The sequence below is a fragment of the Gopherus evgoodei genome, chromosome 24, assembly GCF_007399415.2.
Source record: "Gopherus evgoodei ecotype Sinaloan lineage chromosome 24, rGopEvg1_v1.p, whole genome shotgun sequence".
In the NCBI taxonomy this organism is placed as follows: domain Eukaryota; kingdom Metazoa; phylum Chordata; order Testudines; family Testudinidae; genus Gopherus; species Gopherus evgoodei.
This window is the reverse complement of record NC_044345.1, coordinates 3,752,245-3,772,994: the sequence shown is the minus strand read 5'-3', so window position 1 is coordinate 3,772,994 and position 20,750 is coordinate 3,752,245. Positions and strand designations below refer to the sequence as shown.

Genomic DNA, 20,750 nt, shown 5'->3' with positions numbered 1-20,750 from the left:
CTGTTCTGAGCAGGAGAGCGTTCAGGCAGTTTCTTCCAGCAAAGAACATTTATGGGAGTATCCAGTATTACAGTCGGATAGGGCTTAGGGGACCCCCAGCTCCAGTCCCGGGGACAGTCCTCACTAGCAACTGGGTTCAGTCCTTCACATAAGAACGGCCAGACTGGGTCAGACCAAAGGTCCATCCAGCCCACTATCCTGTCTACCGACAGTGGCCAATGCCAGGTGTCCCAGAGGGAGTGACCCTAACAGGCAATGATCAAGTGATCTCTCTCCTGCCATCCATTTCCACCCTCTGACAAACAGAGGCTAGGGACACCATTCCTTACCCAGCCTGGCTAATAGCCATTTATGGACTTAATCACCATGAATTTATCCAGTTCTCTTTTAAACGCTTTTCTAGCCCTAGCCTTCACAACCTCCTCAGGCAAGGAGTTCCACAGGTTGACTGTGTGCTGTGTGAAGAAGAACTTCCTTTTATTTGTTTTAAACCTGCTGCCCATTAATTTCATTTGGTGGCCCCTAGTTCTTATATTATGGGAACAAGTAAATAACTTTTCCTTATTCACTTTCTCCACGAGCAACTACCAGGCTGGTGTCTACAGGCGTCTCAGCCAAGGGGAAGAGGACAGCAGAGCCGCTGCGCCCGGCAGGTTATGGTGCAAGAACCAGTGACCTCTGCAATTGGCACCTAGTGCCCTGGGTCATCTATTGTCCCCTCTGAGCAGACCGGGCTGAAGGCTCTGTTGAAAGACATAGTAAACGGAGTGGGCCTCCACGACAGGTCTCAGAAGGGTAAAGGACGCGGGGCAGTTGTCTGGAATACCTGTGGTGGGCTAGCTCCCTGGTGGATGCTAGTCAGGGAGAAATGCACTTCTGGTTTGCTTGGGTTTTTTGAATGTCCATAATTCTCATAATCCATAAATGTGTCATAATGTGCTCACCTGACCTTAGTATACTTCAGACATTTGACTCTATAATGTGAATGGTTAGATGCTAAATAACTCATTTGCGTTGCAGTTGCAGATGAGCAAAACCTATTCCTAAAAATCATATTCTGTTTGACCCTTGTTTTATGTAAAGGGGCCCTGCTGGTTTAACAGTGGTGCTGGGACCAGTGCTTAAACTTAATCCCAATGTGTGATTTTAATGGATTTGGTTTGGTTTTTTTTTTTAAGTCACAAGCACAGAGCACATGCCAGAATCAGTTATTCAGAGCGTTACAATAGGACATTGAGGGTCCAGCCGAGACCAGAGTCCTGTTGTGCTAGGGGCTGTACATAGCAAGACAAGATAGAAGTATTGTCCTAACTGGGAAATGAGGCATCAAGAACCTAGCCCAGGTTCGTGCAGGGGAAGTTGAGGTAGAACTGGGAGTTGAATTGAGGATTGCATGATGTCCTGCTCAGGGCTTTATCCCAAAGACCACCCTTCCTCTAATTGATTGGGAAATGTGTATATAAAACCATTGGGCAACACATCAGAAATGCCTGTGTGGGACAGAAAGTGCACGTTCTCTGGGCGTGGGGTGTTGAGAACATGCTGTGTTTGTGTGTGTCCTGGTGTCACACACACCTATTTAGCAATGCTGGCCTGGGAGAGGGGGGTTAATGAGAATAACCTCTCAGGAGGTTACTTATCCCCCTCGGTAAATATCAGCCATGGGAGACAGATTAGAGGTGCTTGGGGATGAGAAAATCAGATGCCAGGGAGCTCGGATGGTTGCTACCAGCCAGATGAGGCTGGAGCAGCGTGCTAGCTAAAGATGGAGCTGTGCTGTGAAAGGCAGGTCGTCAGAGGGGCTGGAACTAGGAGTGCTGCTTCACCCCCTGGCTGGAAGTGATTTCCATCCTAGGCAGGGTTTGCAGTTTGGTTCAATGGCTCTCTGCACCTCCTTTACACCAACTGTTCCAACGCCCCTTCAGATTGGGTGGTTTGTATGTGGAGAAGAACCAACTCAAATGTTTCCACTACACCTTTTTCCTGATGAAAAAATCTCAGATTTTTTTAGGGTGGGTGGTGTCGAAACTGACTTTTTTCCACTGGGAAATGTCTTTTTTTTTTTTTAATGGAAGTTTTGATTATTCCCACGGGGAGATTTTGAAACAAAACAAAAGGTTTAGATTCAAGATGACTTATTTTTTTCCCAACACTGGAATGAAAGGGCTGGTTATTTTTCAATATGACTCAAATTTTGATTGGAATCAAATTGAAATGAAAAAGTTTTGTTTCAAAATTTCCCAGGGAAAAATTTCATTTTCATTCCAAAAATTTTCCTGGAGGCAGGGACAGGGTGGGGAAAATAAACCCAAACACTTTTTCATTCAGATCCAACATGGAGCTTTGGTGCTGCTCATTGTACAGATAAAGGCCAGCACCACAAAATTCAGACAATTACTGCAAACCACTCCCTCCCATCTCCAAAATTTAGGTGGTTTGGGACCTGGGCCTTTGGTTCAGCATATAATGATAATATCACCATATCAGTAGATCTCAAAGCATTTTACAATGGAGGTCGGTATCATTATCCCCCTTTGACAGGTGGGGAAACTGAGGCAGAGGGGTGACTTGTCTAAGATCACCCAGCATCAGAGTTGGGAATAGAATCCAGGTCCCCGGTGTCCTAGCTGAGTGCTCTAACCACTGATCCATGCTGTCTTATATGTTACCACTATGCTGTGCAGACATATTTTATGACCATCTGTGCTCATCAAGGTTTGGGTGGAGGGAAATGCAGGGTGGGTGGGCGGATCGTGGGGGGGGGGGGAAGTGGCTGGATTATAGAGGTGTGCCAACAGCAGGCTCTAGGGAGGAAGGTTGGTTTTTGGTTAGAGCGTTGGCCTGGGGCACAGGAGAGCTGAGTTCCAGTCCCTCTTCTGCCACAGGCTGCCTGGCTGACTTTGAGCAGATCACTTAATACGAGTGTTCCTCCATTTGTAACCTAGAGATAATCACCCTTCCTTTGCCTGTTTTGTATCTTTAGATTGTAAGCTCTCTGAGGACGGGAATGTCTCGCATGACACATATGCGCAGCACCTTGCACAATGGGACTCTGATTTTGGTGGATCAAAGCCCCATGAGGCTGGATCATCTACATCAGGGGTTCTCAAACTGGCGGTTGGGTCCCTTCAGGGGGGGTCACAAGGTTATTACATGGGGGGTCTCAAGTTGTCAGCCTCCACCCCAAACCCTGCTTTGCCTCCAGCATTTATAATGGTGTCACATACATTAAAAAGTGTTTTTCATTTATAAGGGGGGTCACACTCAGAGGCTTGCTGGGTGAAAGGGGTCACCAGTCCAAAAGGTTGAGAATCACTGACCTACATGCTACTGTGATACAAAGGGGAGGGGACTGGTGGACAGATCTCCCACTGTCCAGGGGGTTGGGGCTCATCTTGAGCTGGCTGGAGCTCCCAATGCACCTTGGCCTGCAGAGTCTGTCCTTCTGGCTGATCCAGCTGCCATCACATGAGGACATGGTTCCCCAGGCCCAGTGTGCGCTAGGGTGGCCCAGTCCCTTGCTCCCTGCAGGCTCGTCTGCCTGAAGGGAAGCTACAAAGGGCACCTGCCTTCGGCTGCTGGGATTTTCCATCCCTCCCTCCCACAGGTACCAGCCCTTGCCCACTGTGTGGAGTGCTAGGTGAGGCAACCAGTGGAAGTCCAGAGGAGCTGGAAACTTCCATTGAGAGGCTATGGGGAAATAACTAACAGGCACCACTTCTAATCTAGCAACCCACTAAGAATCAGTGTAGACTTTCAAGCCCTGAATTCAAGCTGCCTTGAGTCCCGCTAACCCTGGGCTTACATTGCAGTGTAGACATACCCTCTGTCACCACGTGTATCTATCTGTCTACTTTTCTGTAGCCATATCTATCTATCTATCTATTGTGCCACCCCCTAATTTATCTGTCTCCATCTGTATCTATCTATCTATCTATCCATCATTCTGATTGCACCTACATCCAGTTATTTGCTGGGTTGAGCTAAATCGATTTTAAAATGGTGCCAGCTCTGCTTTCCTCGCACACTTCGGAGTGCTGCAGAGTGGAGAGAAAAACAGAATTTCCATCCTATGGGAAATTCTGGGATTTTGACCATTTTTTTTTCATGCTGAATCGGGACAAAAGGGCAAAATATCAAAACTTTGTAGAAAAGAGAGTTCTGTCCATTTGGAAATGTCTAAATGTTTTGTTTCGGGTCAACATTAATCGCTACGGCCGCCAGAGCCACCACAGTGCTTCATGGGCGCTGTAGTTCTGTATCCTTCATGCCCTTATGTTCCTTTATGGGCCCTGTTCCCGAACCGTTCCACTCCTCCCAAGACACACTGTGGCAATTCAGTCACAGCTGGAAACTGTGATGCATCATGGGAGATGTAGTCCTACCAGGGAGCAGAGTCCCTTAGGGAGAATGGAAGCATTTCAGACCTAGAACCACATCTCCCATGCGGCACGGCAGCGGTTCAGCTGGATGTAGTAACTACTGTTGACCCAACCTGAAATGAAACAGTGAGAAGCTGGGTCTAAGAGAGTGGGGAATTGAAGGCCAGTTCCCCAAAATCGAGGCCAAGGCCCAGCCCTAAGCACTGGGTTGGCTTGGAGGGTTCATGCCTTGTGTTACTCTTTTCCAGTCTGCAGTAGCATGGACATCCGCAATGACGTCTCCCAGCTGAGGAAGCTGGAGAACTGCACCATCATCGAGGGCAACCTGCAGATCCTCCTCATGTTCACCACCGCCGCCGAGGACTTCTGTGGCCTCAGTTTCCCCCGTCTCATCATGATCACCGAGTACCTGCTCCTCTTCCGGGTCTACGGGTTAGAGAGCCTGCGTGACCTCTTTCCCAACCTGTCCGTCATCCGGGGCACTAACCTGTTCTTCAACTATGCCCTGGTCATCTTCGAGATGCCCCACCTCAGGGATATCGGCTTGCATAGCCTGACCGATATCCTGCGGGGCTCGGTGCGCATCGAACGCAACCAGGAGCTCTGCCACATCTCCACCATTGACTGGGGGCTGCTCCTGCTCGACTCGGTAGAGAACAACTACATCGTGAGCAACAAGCAGGTGGAGGAGTGTGCTGACGTGTGCCCGGGCATCCTGGACGTGGAGAAGCCCTGCGTCCAGACCAACGTCAACGGGCATCTAGAGTATCGCTGCTGGACATCCAGCTACTGCCAGAAAGGTAGGTGTCTACCCTGCTCCAGCTCTGAGGTGCTTGGCCAACTTGGTAAACTAAGCAGCTTTGCTTTGGGATGGGAGACCGTGTGGTGGTGTTGAGGCTGTAGTAGAGGGTGTGTGTGTGACGAACTAGGAATGTTCTTAATGTTTTCTCTGAATACTGTATTGGTGCCTCAGTGTCCCCATGGCAGTTCTTAAGTATCTGGCAGAGCAAAGGGCCAGTGCACCTAAATGCCTGACACTCTGTCTCCTAGCAACTGATGGCCTGGGCCCCTCCCCTGCAAAGGTGCCAGCTGAAGGTGTTGGAGACAAAGGGATCAGGTGACCTCCTGGCCCGGGAAAGGGGCTGAGCAGAGAGGAGGGGCTGGAAGGGGTGGTTAGTCTGGAGTTGGCTGGGGTTGAGGAGTGAAGTGCAGACGTGGGGGGTCTGGTTCACTGCCCCCCAGAATGGACCCGGCCGAGGGGTCTGGTTTGCTGTATCTTCAAGCTCTGTTTTAGACCCTGTTCCTGTCATCGAATAAACCTCTGTTTTACTGGCTGGCTGAGAGTCATGTCTGACTGCGAAGTGGGGGTGCAGAACCCGGTGGCTTCCCCAGGACCCCGCTGGGGCAGGCTCGCTGTGGGAAGCGCACGGAGGGGCAGAGGATGCTGAATGCTCCAAGGAGAGACCCAGGAGGTGAAGCCGTGGGAGCTTCTTGCCCTGAACAAGTCTGCTCCAAGGGAGAGGAGGCTCCCCAAAGTCCTGACTGGCTTGGTGGGGAGCAGTTCCAGAGCATTGCCCGGTGACTCCGTGACAACTGGTGGCAGTGGTGGGATGTACTGCACCCCGTGAATGGCGCTGCTTGCAGTAAGTGACTGGGGAGCAGTAAAACAAAGGAGGGATAATGAGGACCAGGCATGCTGAAGGCTCAGAGAGGGACGGTTTCAGGGGGCAGTTAACCTCTGGGAGTGTGCGACCAGCGAGAAGGACTGTTGGAGTAACGGGGTCCCCCTGAGGACTGCAGTGAGCAGTCTCAGGGGTGGAGGAGCTTGCCGCTCGACCCTGGGAGAGAGAAGGATTTTTGCAGTAGCAGGGTTCCCCTGGGGATTGCAGGAGCAGTCCCGGGGCGGAGGAGTCTGCAGCTCGACCCTGGCAAAGAGGTGGTGATCACGAGAAGGGCTGGCACACCAGGGGTTCATCCTGGAAACCATGGGGGAGCCAAGAGCACACAGGCCTGTGAGTCCAGAGCCACTTGGGAATGGTGAAGTGATGGCCTATCACCATCTCCTTGAGAAGGACATTGTGATCCTGTGGACAAAGAGAGGGTTATGCATGGGGACGTTCACCAAGGCACAGTTAATCGTGCAGTTGGAGGAGAAGCACCGCTCCGAGGAGCAGATTCCTGGCCCAGATGGGGCTACAAGAGGATCTGGGAGCAGCTGGAGCATCAGCCAGGCATCCCCGGGAGTCTGGTCCCCAATCAGACTAGGGTCTTCACGACTGGGTTCCCCATCAGGGGATCGGAGATGGATGAGATGGGAGCAGAGCCCGAGAGAGCGAGAGGACCGTGAGAGAGAGCAAGAGCCCGAGGAAAAGCTGCAGGAGAAGCAGCAGCAGCATGGACTGGCGATGGTGGAGCAGAGAGACATAGGGGGCTGCCCAGGGGTCGGTGGGGAAACACGCCTGCGGGGGCGAGACCCTGGGACAGAGAGAACTGTGGTGGTGTAACCCCAGATGCTGAGGGACTGTGGGACCTGGGTGAAGTTCCCTGGGGTGAAGCCCCTCGCCCTGCCTATGACCCAGGAGGGGTCAGGCTGGCTGGTAGTTGGGGTTCTCCAGATATCGGCTGGGAGGCCCTGTTGGGGGGTGACTGTCTCCCATTGGGACAGCATCCAGCCCCCACTCCTGTAACGGCCGAGGGTTTGAATTCAAATCCAGGGAACCAATTGGCTAGGATGGAAATGGTCAGTGAAAATGCAAATGACCTGGCTGGCAGGGGGGAGGGGCTGCTGGGCTCAGGATACCTGCCTACCTGTAACCAGCCCCCTGGGGCTGAGTGGGAGGGAGAGATGCTCCCCGCCCCCCTGCACACCGGAGAGGGGGCTCACGCTGGCTCTGATGCTGTGACCAGAGCAGAGAGCTCGCTGCCTGCCCCCACTGGGACAGCAAGGGCAGCGCTGAGCACGGGGGGAGCTGAGACCGCAGCTGAGTGGGGGGACACCCGGGCAGGGCAGGTCGGCTGCCAACCAGGTTTGCCTGGTCCAGATGTGCTGCTGGGAAGTGATTACACAGCAGGGAGGGAGCTACCAGGGACAGGGCTCAGGGGGGCTGTGACCCCAGGCCCAGCCAGCGAGAGGGAGCAGGCCCCACTCCCTGCCCCAGCAGCTGAATCCCAGACTGAGCTGCAGAGGGATCCCTCCTTGGAGAAGCTGAGGGAACTTGCTGGCCACAGCGCTGCAAACCCCCTTGGGGAAGGCTGCAGGGACAGAGTCCTGCAGGAGGAGGGATTCCTGTACCGGGAATGGGCTCCCCAAGGGGAAGTAGAACTGGGGGGAACCAGGAGGCAGCTGGTGGTGCCCCAGGAATCCACAGGGTTCTTCCCATTTGAGCTGCTGGATGGGAGGAGAGTGAGGGGACCCTTGGACCTGAAGGGGGAGGATTGGATGGAGAAGGGGGAAGACCCCCTGGGGGGATCTCTTCCCTGAGGTGGGAGACAATCTCCCCATCAGGTGTTCCCCGTTCAGAGTCACTGGGAAAGCAACCCGGATCCTGGAGAGAGAGGTCAGGAACATGCTGGCTTTAGATGGGATCCAGCCGTTTTCAGCCCATGGGCCTCACCCAGGGGGCTGATCCCCAAGGGAGACAGGATGGTCTGGTTTTATGGGGGATCTCAGAAGCTTAAAGCCATCACAGCGTCCGATGCCGACCCCATGCCTAGGCCGGGGGAGATTCTAGACAAGCAAAGGGTGATGGAGAACTTGGCCCTGGCAGACACTGATAACGTGCATCTTTAGCCAGACCCGGGAGGAACAGGTGTCCCAGGTGAAGAGGGGGCTGGGCTGCCTCAAGGAGGTGGGACTGACGGTAAAAGCTGGAAAGTGTAAGGGGGGAAGGCAGAGGCGTTGTGTCTGGGCCACAAAGTGGGAAGCGGCTGCCCAAGCCCAGAGCTGGCCAAGGCCAAGATGGGGGCTCTTAACCAAGACAGCCCGAATCGCAGCCCAGAGTGCTGGGAGAAGACCCCGTCCCAGTTTGACCCCCAGGAGTACTGGGGATAGCAAAAGGGTTCAAGCCGCATAAACCTTCCCACATGCGGCCTGCAAGTGCCATGAAGCACACCCGACCTAAGGGAGGGCGTGAGACTGTACTGCCCTGGTGTAACTCACACCAAGGAATGGGAGAGATGCTGGGGCATCCATGGGAACATTGGTGGGTTTGAACTTCCCCAGGTCACTGGCTGGAGTGACCTCGCTCAGTTTGGTCTTGAAGGGGGGAGAGATGTGACGAACTAGGAATGTTCTTAATGTTTGCTCTGAATACTGTATTGGTGCCTCAGTTTCCCCATGGCAGTTCTTAAGTATCTGGCAGAGCAAAGGGCCAGTGCACCTAAATACCTGGCACTCTGTCTCCTAGCAACTGATGGCCTGGGCCCCTCCCCTGCAAAGGTGCCAGCTGAAGGTGTTGGAGACAAAGGAATCAGGTGACTTCCTGGCCCGGGAAAGGAGCTGGGCAGAGAGGAGGGGCTGGGGGGGGTTGTTAGTCTGGAGCTGGCTCAGGTCGAGGAGTGAAGTGCAGACGTGGGGGATCTGGTTCACTGCCCCCCAGAATGGACCCGGCCGAGGGGTCCGGTTCGCTGTACCTACAAGCTCTGTTTTAGACCCTGTTCCTGTCATCGAATAAACCTCTGTTTTACTGGCTGGCTGAGAGTCATGTCTGACTGCGAAGTGGGGGTGCAGGACCCGGTGGCTTCCCCAGGACCCCGCTGGGGCGGGCTCGCTGTGGGAAGCGCACGGAGGGGCAGAGGATGCTGAATGCTCCAAGGAGAGACCCAGGAGGTGAAGCCGTGGGAGCTTCTTGCCCTGAACAAGTCTGCTCCAAGGGAGAGGAGGCTCCCCAAAGTCCTGCCTGGCTGGGTGGGGAGCAGTTCCAGAGCATCGCCCGGTGACTCCGTGACAGTGTGCTTCCCTGGGAGACAGGGTACTGCTAGGGAGTTCTGTTCTGCAGGGATTGGTAAGGCTCTGCTCTATGAGGGGTGCTCTCCCCTCTGAGCCCATGCGCTGACAGCGTATCTGAGTTTCTGCCTTCCCCACGAGGGCTGAAACCAAATTCTTGCCTGCGTGTGGCACTTTTCAAAACCAGAGAGGGTGCGCTGTCAGCGGGCAGGTCCGCAGCGCGTAATGAAGACCCACATCCCTCCATTGCTTCCGCAGTTTCAAGCAGGGTTGGGAATTGCTTCCTGTCCTAAGTGGCGGTGCTGCTCTTGAACAGCTGCCAACAGACTGCCCCAGACAGGGCCGGCACCAGGCTCCAGCACGCCAAGCGCGTGCTTGGGGAGGCATGCCGCGGGGGGCGCTCTGCCGGTTGCCAGGAGGGCAGCAGGCAGCTCCGGTGGAGCATGCCTGCAGGAGGTCCACCGTAGCCGCGGGACCGGCGAGCGGCAGAGCGCTCCCCGCGGCATTCCGCCATGCTTGGGACGGCGAAATGGCTAGAGCCGGCCCTGGCCCCAGAGGTGGCTGCGTTTTAGAGTTGGCCCGGAAGTTTGGTGTATTTTAAAAGGAGCCCTGGGAAAGAGGGACTAGTGGGCAGAGTGCAAGTGAGGTGGTCAAAGTGTCGTGTTCATGAAGTTGATAACATGATGCTGCAATTCACCACATGGACATAAACTCAGAAGGGCCAGGACTGTGAGTCTGATTTGCCTTTTCGCTCCAGGCCAGAAGGGGCAACTGTGGTCGAACCTCCTGCATAACACAGGCCAGAGAATTGCCCCAAAATAATACTGAGGGCAGGTCTTTTTGAATAACATCCAATCTTGATTTTAAAATTGCCAGTGATGGGGAATCCACCACGCCCCATGGTAAACGGCCCTCTGGCATTGAAAAGGGGCCTTGGTGTAAGAATCAGACCCCGTGTCTTCAAATCCTTTTGTCCTGCACCTAGCACAACAGGGCCCTGATCCTTGTTCGGGCCTCTGGGCATTACAGTGATCGAAATGTTAATCAAGTAGTTAAACATATGAATGCAATATTATTACAGGATAATAATAAATCTAAAATATGGGACATAAAATAGTGCTTGATATAGATGGATATAGGGTGAAACTCTGCCTCTAGAGAAATCATTGGCAGGTCTGCTATTGACTCTATCAGGGCCAGGATTTCATTCATAGCATAAGAGAGAAATTGAGCTTGTCTACACACAGCAGCTGCACTGTTTTAACTACAGCGGGGTAGTACAAACACCCCTGGGGCCATGTCCCCACTACAGAGCCTGTGCCCCCAGGGTAGACTCAGCATTAGCTAACAGAATGGGTTTTTCTGCTGGTATAGGAACATCACCTCCCCAGACAGTGTTAGCTACGCCGACCAAAATGCTCGTCTGTCTGCAAAGCTGCATTTTGGCAGAGCTACATCGCTGGGGTGGGCATGGTTTTTCACACCCCTGACCGGTGTAAATTATAAGTGCAGACCTGGCCGTAGCGTGGCTTGTCCGGGTCTGAAGGTGCTTTCGTGCAGTTTATAACTATTCCTGTTGAGGAAGGGAAATAAGCTACCCCACTCACCTTTGTCACGGTCTACCTGGGTTCATTCTAGGGATTGTGCTGGTATAACTACAGTATATCAGTAAAAAATCACCCCCCTCGCTGACACAGTGATATCAGGACAAAATCTGGGTGTAGAGGGTGAGGGTGTGGTGCAGCCTCAAGATTTTATTTGCAAGAATTCGGTGTAGCCATTGAGTGGCAAAGTCACACGTAGGCAGGGCCTGTCATCCCAGGGCACTCAATGAAATTAAAAGGCAAGAGTTGTAAAACCGATTCCAGGAAATGCTGCTTTACAAAGTGTTATTTGCCTGTGGGACTCTGTGCTACTAGACGTTATCAAAGCTGAGAGCTTAGCAGGGTTCAGAAAAGAGATTGGACATTTGCACATGGTTAGTGGGTGTTTTCATGTTTATATGAGAGAGGACAAAAACGCACAAGGGATGTAAACCATCATGTTAGCCAATTGCTAATTGAAAGGGTTAAGAAGAAAAATTCACATGTGAACAGGTTATACCTCTGTTGTCCATTAGGGGGTTTCCTGGACGTTCAAGCATCTGGTGCTGGCCACCTTGAAAGGCCGGATACTGGGTTAGATGGACCCTAGTCTTAAAATCTAGGAATTGCTAGACCACTATGAGCATCTAGTTTGACTTCTGCATAACATAGGCCATAGACCGTCATCCAGTGACTCCTGCGTGAATAAGCCCCTTTACGCATCCTGCAGTGACCACACCTTCGTGCATTCTGTTGATTAGACACCTGTTAGAGGGCATCTATTTTTAGAAAACAGTTAGTTTGTTTATTTAAATTTCATTGGCACCACTGCTGATAATCCTTCCAGCATGTGTCGTCTGCTGGCCACCTGAGTTGACAGGTGTCAGGACCGGGGGAACAAATAAACAAGAGTCACTGAGAGAAGTAGGGAAGCTGGCTTGCCAGAGTTCAGTGGACTAGCTTTGGTGAGCAGCTCACAGAAGTGCCCTGCTCTGACAGTTTGCAGAAACAGAGAGGGAAAAGTATTAACTTTCAGCTTCAAATGACTTCGTTTTAGATCAAGGGGCAAAACCATTGGCAAGAAAGAACTAAAGTGAAGTCTCTTGGGGGAGAGCACAGTGTGTGTGTGTCTCATTGGGTAACAAGCTGCAGCCACTGCGAGAACAGAATAGACTCATAGACTTTAAGGTCAGAAGGGGCCATTATGATAATCTAGTCTGACCTCCTGCACAACGCAGGCCACAGAATCTCACCCACTCATTCCTGTAACAAACCTCTGACCTATGTCTGAGGTATTGAAGTCCTCAAATCATGATTTGAAGACCTCAAAGTGCAGAGAATCCTCCAGCAAATGATAGTTGCTGCTTAGAAATTTTAAAGGGGCGGTACACAGAAAACTAAAAAAACAGGGGTACTTGGGGCACCTTAGAGACTAACAAATTTATTTCAGGATAAGCTTTCGTGGGCTACAGCTCACTGCTAAGGTGCCACAAGTATTCCTGTTCTTTTTGTGGATATAGACTAACCCGGCTGCTACTCTGAAACCTGTCAGAGAAAACAAAAAGCATCACAATTTCGTAGCTGCACTGTATACTACAAACATCTATTTCCAGGTAGTCTAACCAGCCCATAATCTCTCTACCATCTGCCTTGCTCCTAACCCACCTCTCCCCTCTCTGGCCCTTTCCCTTTGAATGACCTGGACTAGGCCTGGAGGTGAGATTTTTTCCCCTTTCTCATTACTAAGCTGCCCCCTCTCCCCCACTGGAGTGTTAAACTAGACAGGGACTCACGTCACAGAATTTGGGGGCCTGGACATCGAACAATCCAAAATTGGAATCCAGGATTTGGGTTTTGGCACATTATAAATGATGGGGTGTGTGGATGGGTGGGAGGGGTGGGAGTGAATCATTGGCAAAATGTGGATCCAGATTCAATTCCGGATCCAGGTTCTGAGGTTGAACGCCCGTCGAAGTTCTGATTGGGGTTTGAGGTACATGAGGATTCAGTTTTTCCCTGGAGCCGAAGGGAGCTGAAAGTCAATGGGCATTAGAAACCTAAGGGGGTTAGGTGCCTGTGAAAAACATCCCAACCTGTAATGACCTAGCAGGTCTGGTTTAACCAGCTGGCTTGAGTCAGACAGACCAGGGACGGTGGCTGCTCTGATCCTTTCCTTGGGGGCTGCCTACACCGGAGGCCTCCATACCAGGGTAGCTCTGCTGGTGCATATAACGGTACTGGTCCAAATGCCACCTGAGATCCCCTGACCCGGTGTTGCCTGTAGCGAGTCCTGCTTTGAAACCTGGTAGACAGACCCCGAGACTTCCCGTGAAATCTGTGGAGGGGGCTGTCGGATGGCTGCTGCACACTAGCAGACGGAGCGGCGCATCTCCACACAGCTGGGGTGCTTGTGCTTCTCGACGGGCATGCAATGGGGAGTAATTGGATCTGCTTTGTTGCATGCTGTTGAGAAGAGGCCAGCTCCCAGCTGCTGTGTTTTCCCAGCAGTGGGGTAAATACGGGACCCACCCGGGCTCGTTTGCTGTAAACAGGAGGCCTCGTAATGAAATATACACTGTAAACACAGATCCTTATCGGCAATATAACCTCCTGCAGCGGCTGCATCGCGGGGACGGGGCTGCACCTCCAGCTGCCCCGTTCCCACCGCAGACCTTGCCAGGGAACTGCGGGGCTCAGCTCGCTGTAGGGATTGCTGTGTCCGCTTGGAGCGATCAGTTCATCCGTCCCCTCCCTTCCCCATCCATCTAGTTCTCTCTCTCTCTCTCTCTCTCTCTCCCTTCCTTCCTTTCCATATGCACCCTTCCATTCATCCCCATACACACCCCTCCCTCCATCCATTCCCCCTACCCCTCCCTCCATCCATTCATCCATCCTTCCATCCATCCCCCTCTCTTTCCCTCCCATCCTTCCTATATGCATCCCTCCATCCATTCCCTCCACCCCTCATCATACACATCCCTTCATTCATCCATTCCCCCCACCCCTCCATCCATCCCTCCATCCCCATACACATCCCTTCATCCATCCATTCCCCCGCGCCTCCCTCCATCCATTCATCCGTCCATCCCCCTCTCTTTCCCTCCCATCCTTCCTATATGCATCCCTCCATCCATTCCCTCCACCCCTCCTCCTACACACCCCTTCATTCATCCATTCCCCCCACCCCTCCATCCATCCCTCCATCCCCATACACATCCCTTCATCTATCCATTCCCCCTGCCCCTCCCTTCATCCATCCATCCCCCTCTTTCCCTCCCATCCTTCCTATATGCATCCCTCCATCCATTCCCTCCACCCTCCTCATACACACCCCTCCATCCATCCATTCCCCCCACCCCTCCATCCATCCATCCATCCATCCATTCATTCATGCATCCCCCTCTCTTTCCCTCCCATTCTTCCTATATGCATCCCTCCATCCATTCCCTCCATCCATCCTCATATACACCCCTTCATTCATCCATTCCCCCCATCCCACCCCCCCTCCATCCATCCATCATCATATGAACCCCTTATTCCATCCATTCTCGCCACCCCTCCCTCCATCCATCCCCACACGCCCCATCCATCCCCACCCCCTCTCTCTCCCTCCTGTCCTTCCTATATGCACCCCTCCATTCATCCCCATACAGACCCCTCCATTCATCCATTCCCCACCACAAACCCATCCATCCTTTTCTCTCTTCCTTCCCATATACATCCCTCCATCCATCCCTCCCCCAACTGTCTGTCCATCCATCCATCCCCAGACACACCTCTTTATCCATCAGTCCCCATGCACCCGCTCCTTCCGACCCCATCACTCGGGTGTCTGCTGCTTTAAAAATGGAGTCCCCCATGATACCTTTGGCCAGCCACACCCTATAGCCATCTCTCCTTGTCCCCAGGCTGGGAAGCTCGAGGGTTTCATCCAAACCCAGCGACACCCTATCTTAGCGGCACAAGTGTGATGGCATCATGGTTTGAGCCAGGCATGACCAGCCCTGTTTGCAGATGGGGGAGACTGAGGGGGAGAAGGGCTAAATGACTTGCCCAGGACCCACTCAGAGGGAGAGCAGAGACCAGAACTCAGGGCCCACTTGGCACCAGCATGAGAGCTCTGCTCTCCTGCGGGGTTTGAACCCACATGCATCCAGCAGCTCCAGCACGTGACCTCCCTAAGGGGATGCAGCATTCCAATGGCGACCTACACCTACCTGTCCATAGCAGCAAAGTCTCCCTCCTCTGTCTCATTCTCTTTTCCTAGCCCTCCCGCCCCCGCCATCTCCAGCACCGGCCGATTTGCAAAACCGCCCAGCCGTGGCTTTTCCCACCGGCGAACGTTCCTTTTTCTTTTAGATCCAAATTTCCCCTTTGTCGCAGTTTGACCCCATTGGTGCTTTTCCACCCTGGATTGCGGCCAACTTGCCGGTGCTTCTGAGATGCTGAGTAAACATGTAAATGAGACAGTGGAAAAGTTGGCTGCTGGTGGAAGTTGTTCCCTTGGAAATGGAACTTTAGAGTTCACACAGTGCCTTTCATGAAAGGCAAAGGCCCTTGGTCGAGAGGCTCTTTGCCTCAGTTTCTCTATGTGATTTGCCTGTGGAGTTGGTGGCTAGGGCAGATTGAAAATTTTGCATCAAAACTTTTTCAGTGAAAAATTGGGCTTTCAACCTCAGTTTTTTGTTGTTGTCTGCTTCTGGTGGAATTTTTAAATTTTTCATTAACAAACCAAACACACAAAATCAGACATTTCAATGGGAAATCAAAATATTTTGGCCAAGAATGAAATATTTTGGCTGAAAATCTAAATATTTTGCTGCTGGGGCACCTCATGGGAGTTGTAGTTTGGGTGCCTTGAGCCCCCATTTTTCTCTATGGGATGGGCTCCGCAGTTGAACTTCATCTCCCATGATGCACTGCAGTCATGCCGCTACCATGATGCACTGCCTTCCCTCATCAAAAGGGAGCATCATGGGAGATGTAGTCTGCCCAGGAAGCCTGGCCAAGCAAGGGAAGTGGGAGCTACTGCCAGCCGTCCTTAGGGAGAAGCCATATAATGAGAGGAATTCGTCCCCACGGAATGGATGCTGTGGGACACCCGTGGAAGGGAAGTGGGGTGGGGCTGAGGACTGGACTGAGACGTGCCATGGCCCTGCCCTGCGCTGTGGTGCTGCCCCCTTTGGAATGGCAGGATGGTTTGTGTCCCCGTCCAGAGAGCGGAAGGGAGTGGTAGGGGAATCTCTTGTCTTCTGCAGCAGGGCCCCCACGACTGACCCCAGCAGCTAGTGAGAATGAGTGGAGGTGGGTCAGGCCTGCTGCACTCCTCCTCTCCTGCCCCCTCAGCCCCTTGCTGAGGTGGGTTTGGCAGGGCCCATCAGAGCAGAGGGGCTTGGAGCTTGTGCTCTAGTGAAAAGAAAGGGGCAGCTCCACCCCTCCCGGAGTTACTGGCTCAGGCTCTCTGCAGACTCAGGCAAGCGTCTCAGAATCAGTTGCACTCGAGCAAGGGTCTCAGGCTCTCTGCATGGTTAGGCCAGCATCACTGCATTGGTTACACAACTTCCCCTCTGGTCCCATTTCTGAGCTGTCCTCTAAAGCACGAGCGCTATAAATTTGTTGTCAGTGGAGGCTAAGGTTGGGATGCGATCTCGCGGCTCGGCACAGACCCAGAGAGCCGAAACCTTGATCCAGCTCTCGTGGGGAGGAGGGTGGCGGGGGGAATGGACTAACCTCTAGTTGATCTCTCTGTCTCTTGACCCCAGTGTGTCCCTGTGGAGATGGAATCGCCTGCACTGCGGCCGGGGAATGCTGCCACCCGGAGTGCCTGGGAGGCTGCAGCCGTCCGTGGGACAGCAGGGCCTGCGTGGCCTGCCGCCACTTCCACTTCAACGGGCATTGCCTGACCTCCTGCCCGACCCGCACCTACCGGTACGAGGGCTGGCGCTGCGTGACGGCCGAGTACTGCGCCAGCCTGCGCAAGGTGTCCGAGAACCCCCGCGACGCCTCTGAGTTCGTCATCCACCACGAGAGGTGCCTGTCTGAGTGCCCCTCGGGGTACACGCGCAATGACAGCAGGTGAGCGGCTCACCTGGGGGCTGAGGCCAAGCCGTGCCCCCGCCCCCCAGCCCTGCATCCTGCCTGCTCCCGCAGTGACCCCCCTGTATCCCATCCGCACCCGCAGTGACCCCCATACCCGAAGTGACAGCTCCTGCATCCCGCCTGTCCCCTCAGTGACCCCTCATCCCCTGCAGTGACTGCCCACATCCTGTCTGCCTCCACAGTGACCCCCTCACATCATGCCTGCCCCCGCACCTGCAGTGACCCCCATCCTCCCCAGTGAGCCCCCTGCATCCTGCCAGCCCCCACAGTGACCCCCCTGCATCTTGTCTGCTCCTGCACCCGCAGTGACCCCCATCCTCCCCAGTGACCCCCCTGCACCCTGCGTGCCCATGCAGTGATCCCCTTGCATCCCACCTGCCCCCGCACCCACAGTGACCCTCATCCCCTGAGGTCACCCCTGTATCCTGCCTGTCTCCACAGTGAGCTGTCATCCCCCGCAGTGATCCCCCCTGCATCCCGCCTGCCCCCACAATAGCCTCCCTATCCCCCACAGTGACCCCCTATCCCCTGCAGTGCCCCCCCCACCCTGCCTGCCCCTGCAATGGCCTTCCCCACATGGAATTGCACGGCTTGGGGGGGGTGCCCCAGGCAATGGGGCACTAACAAATCTGCCTCTGCCTCTCTCCCCCTCCTGCTCCTTCCTTTCCTCCCTAGCATCTTCTGCCACAAGTGTGAGGGGCTGTGCCCCAAGGAGTGCAAGGTGGGCACCAAGACCATCGACTCGACCCGTGCGGCGCAGGAACTGGCCGGCTGCACCTACGTCGAGGGCAACCTGATCGTTAACATCCGCAGGGGCTGTGAGTGTCGTCCCCACACTCCACGCCAGATGGGCCAGCCCCCACACAAATACCCCCACCCGCCTCGGACCTCCTTCCCCTCCCCCAACTGTTGGCGCACAGCCGTGAGGAGCATCAGCCGGGTTTCCTGCTCTATCCCGCCATTCAATATCTGACCCGCTGCATCTCCTTGCAGGTCCCCTTTAGATCCAGCCTACAACCACCAGCTGATGCCCAGGGGCAGCGGGTGATGTGAGTTTGCTGGGTCCCAGCTCACTTCCCAGCACATCCAGCCCAGCAGGAAATGCCCCTCTGACCACTAGCTGGCAGTCTCTGCAAAGTGGCCAAGGGGCAGGTGCTGGGTCGGTGGTGGAACTGGGAACAGAACCCAGGATGCTCAATGCACTGGCCTGCGCTCTCTCCTTTGCAATCCTACGAACGGACCAGACTTGGTCATGGGGCTGGCACTCGCTGGTTTGTGAATTCCCTCCATGGCCCGAGTGCAGGGCTGGTATCGGGGTGGCCGACGCACCCCCAGGGGCATAGATGTCTGTGTTAGATACCCAGGTTTGTGTGCGTGTCCCGTTCAGCCCCCTCTTCCCCTAGCCTCTCCACCTGGCGTTTGACATGGGGAATCTCCAAGGGTGGCCGCCCTTTCCTTAGGGGCTCTTTCTCCCTTCCTGCTTCCAGATAACCTGGCCTCGGAGTTGCAGAACAGTCTGGGACTCATTGAGACCATCACGGGCTTCCTGAAGATCAAGCACTCCTTCGCCCTCGTCTCCTTGTCCTTCTTCAAGAACCTCAAGCTCATCCGGGGGGACTCCATGGTGGACGGGTGAGAAGCCCGAGAGATGGTGCCTCTAACCAGGGTGTAGCCACTGCTTCCATCTCGACCCCTACAGCCACTCACCTCCTTACCACATGTTAGCACATGGCGGATTCCCGGTCCAGCTGGGCTTCCAATGCCTCCCACGTCCGGTGGCCTCCATCCATCTCACCACTGGCGTCAATCCTGCTGCATCTCCAGCTATGGGATAGAGGCCCCTTCCTCTTGCATAGCAAAGGGCAGGACATGTTGTGTTAGGGGAGCAGCTAAGGACTCTTGCCCTGGGCACTAGGAGATTCCTTGCTTGGAAAACGTGACTTGCATTGTATAGCATGGAGGGATGGGAGAGAGAGAGAGACTGTGTCTCTGTGTGTGCACCCATGTGTGTGTGACAGACCTTGGCATACGTGTGTGGCTTCGTGTCATGTGTTCGTGTGCTTCTGTGCTAGGAGACCTCCACGTTTGTGTGAGCGTGTGTGTGTGTCTGGTTTAGGGGTGCTGTGTGTCCGGTGCTGAAGCTTGTCAGAGAGCTGTGTGTGTGTATGTGTGTACGGGAGTGGGCGCCATCTGTCTGTGTGTCTGTGCGCTTCTGTGGGCTGTGAGTGCACCTCTGGGTCGGGGGGTGTGTGCGTGTGTGCATCTGTCTTGTGGGTGTGAGAGAGAGGTGTGTGTTTGGGTGGGCGTGCACACTTCTGGGTGTTTGTGGAAGCGAATCCCCTTGTTTGAGGAGTCAGTGCTGGCCCCTTGGTTCCAGCCGCCTCTCCCTTCACTCTCAGGAATTACACCCTCTACGTCCTGGACAACCAGAACCTGCAGCAGCTCTGGGACTGGAGCCACCACACGCTCTCCATCCCCGTAGGGAAAGTGTACTTCGCGTTCAACCCCAAGCTGTGCCTATCCGAGATCTACCGCATGGAGGAGGTGACGGGCACCAAGGGCCGGCAGAACAAGGCTGAGATCAATCCTCGCACCAATGGGGACAGAGCCTCCTGTGAGTCCCGGGCGCCTGGCTGGGACCTCGTAACACCCCTGCAGCCCTGGGAGCGGGAAGGGAGCAGGGAAACCCAAGAGCATTTGCTGGGTGGCTGCTGAGAGCCCCATGCTGCCATCTGGGGGGCCTGGAGCCACCAGGCAGTGAGGTACCTCCAGCCCCCGGCCGTTGCACAGAGAGACTTTAAGGGATGGGATCAGAGAAGAGCCACCCCCTCCCCTTCAGTAAACCCTAATGGGTGACTTCTGGGGGTGATTGGGTGGATGTCTGTCTTAGAACCAGACCAGCACACCCCTGGGTGACACAAGTTGGGTGGGTCTCAGTGACACCCCCCCCCAGCCCCTCTCTCTTTGGCAGTCTCAGCAGAGAGGCCTCCGCAGGTCCCCACCCCTCTGGGCACCCCCACCCTGAGTCCCCAGAGCATTGTCCAGGAGTGACCAGCCCAGCCCCTGATCCACTGGGTGCTCCCAGACCCTCTGCTCCCAAAGGCACCGTACACACCAACTTCCCCGTTATGCCTCTGACCACGGCTCTGCTTAACCCCCAGCGCTTAGCCTTGGTTCGAGTACAAACAAGAAGTTGATTTAACAAAGGACCGTGAGTCAAGGGGTAGCAAGTTGCCCTGCTGGGACCAAAGGGTTACATGGCAAACGAAACCAAATCATGTGTCCTAGAGCCCAGTCTTCGTTAACAGGACACTGCCTGGCCCCAAAGAGGGTAACTCGCCCCAAAGCCTTTCCAGCATCTCCCAGCCTTTCCCGCTGCTGCTCTGGGCTTTGGGGCAGACCCTAGTGGGGGCTGCAATCTCCCCTGTAAGGGGGCAGCACCAGGGCCGCCCAGAGGATTCAGGGGGCCTGGGGTCTTTGGAGGTGGGGTCCCCCGCCATCAAATTGCCGCCGAAGACCCGGCACTTCAGCGGCGGGTCCTGGGGTGGAAGGACCCATCCTGCCGCGGGTCTTCGGGGCACTTTGGCGGTGGGTCCCGGGGTGGAAGGACCCCCCGGCTGCCGAATTGCTGCCGAAGACCCGGAGCGAGTGAAAGACTCCACTCCAGGGCCCCTGAAAAACTCTTGTGGGGCCCCCGTGGGGCCTGGGGCAAATTGCCCCACTTGCCCCTGCTTTGGGCAG

General features: G+C 54.6%; 1 protein-coding gene across 1 annotated transcript in view; it reads left to right on the top strand.

Annotated features, from left to right (window-relative positions):
• The window catches only part of INSRR (insulin receptor related receptor), a 41,903-nt gene that overhangs the window by 5,505 nt on the left and 15,648 nt on the right, over positions 1 to 20,750 (top strand). The window contains exons 2-6 of the mRNA XM_030542071.1: positions 4,631 to 5,182; positions 16,673 to 16,985; positions 17,685 to 17,827; positions 18,497 to 18,641; positions 19,409 to 19,623. Of these exons, the coding sequence (XP_030397931.1) occupies positions 4,631 to 5,182; positions 16,673 to 16,985; positions 17,685 to 17,827; positions 18,497 to 18,641; positions 19,409 to 19,623 (1,368 nt within the window). The remainder of the gene's footprint in view (positions 1 to 4,630; positions 5,183 to 16,672; positions 16,986 to 17,684; positions 17,828 to 18,496; positions 18,642 to 19,408; positions 19,624 to 20,750) is intronic.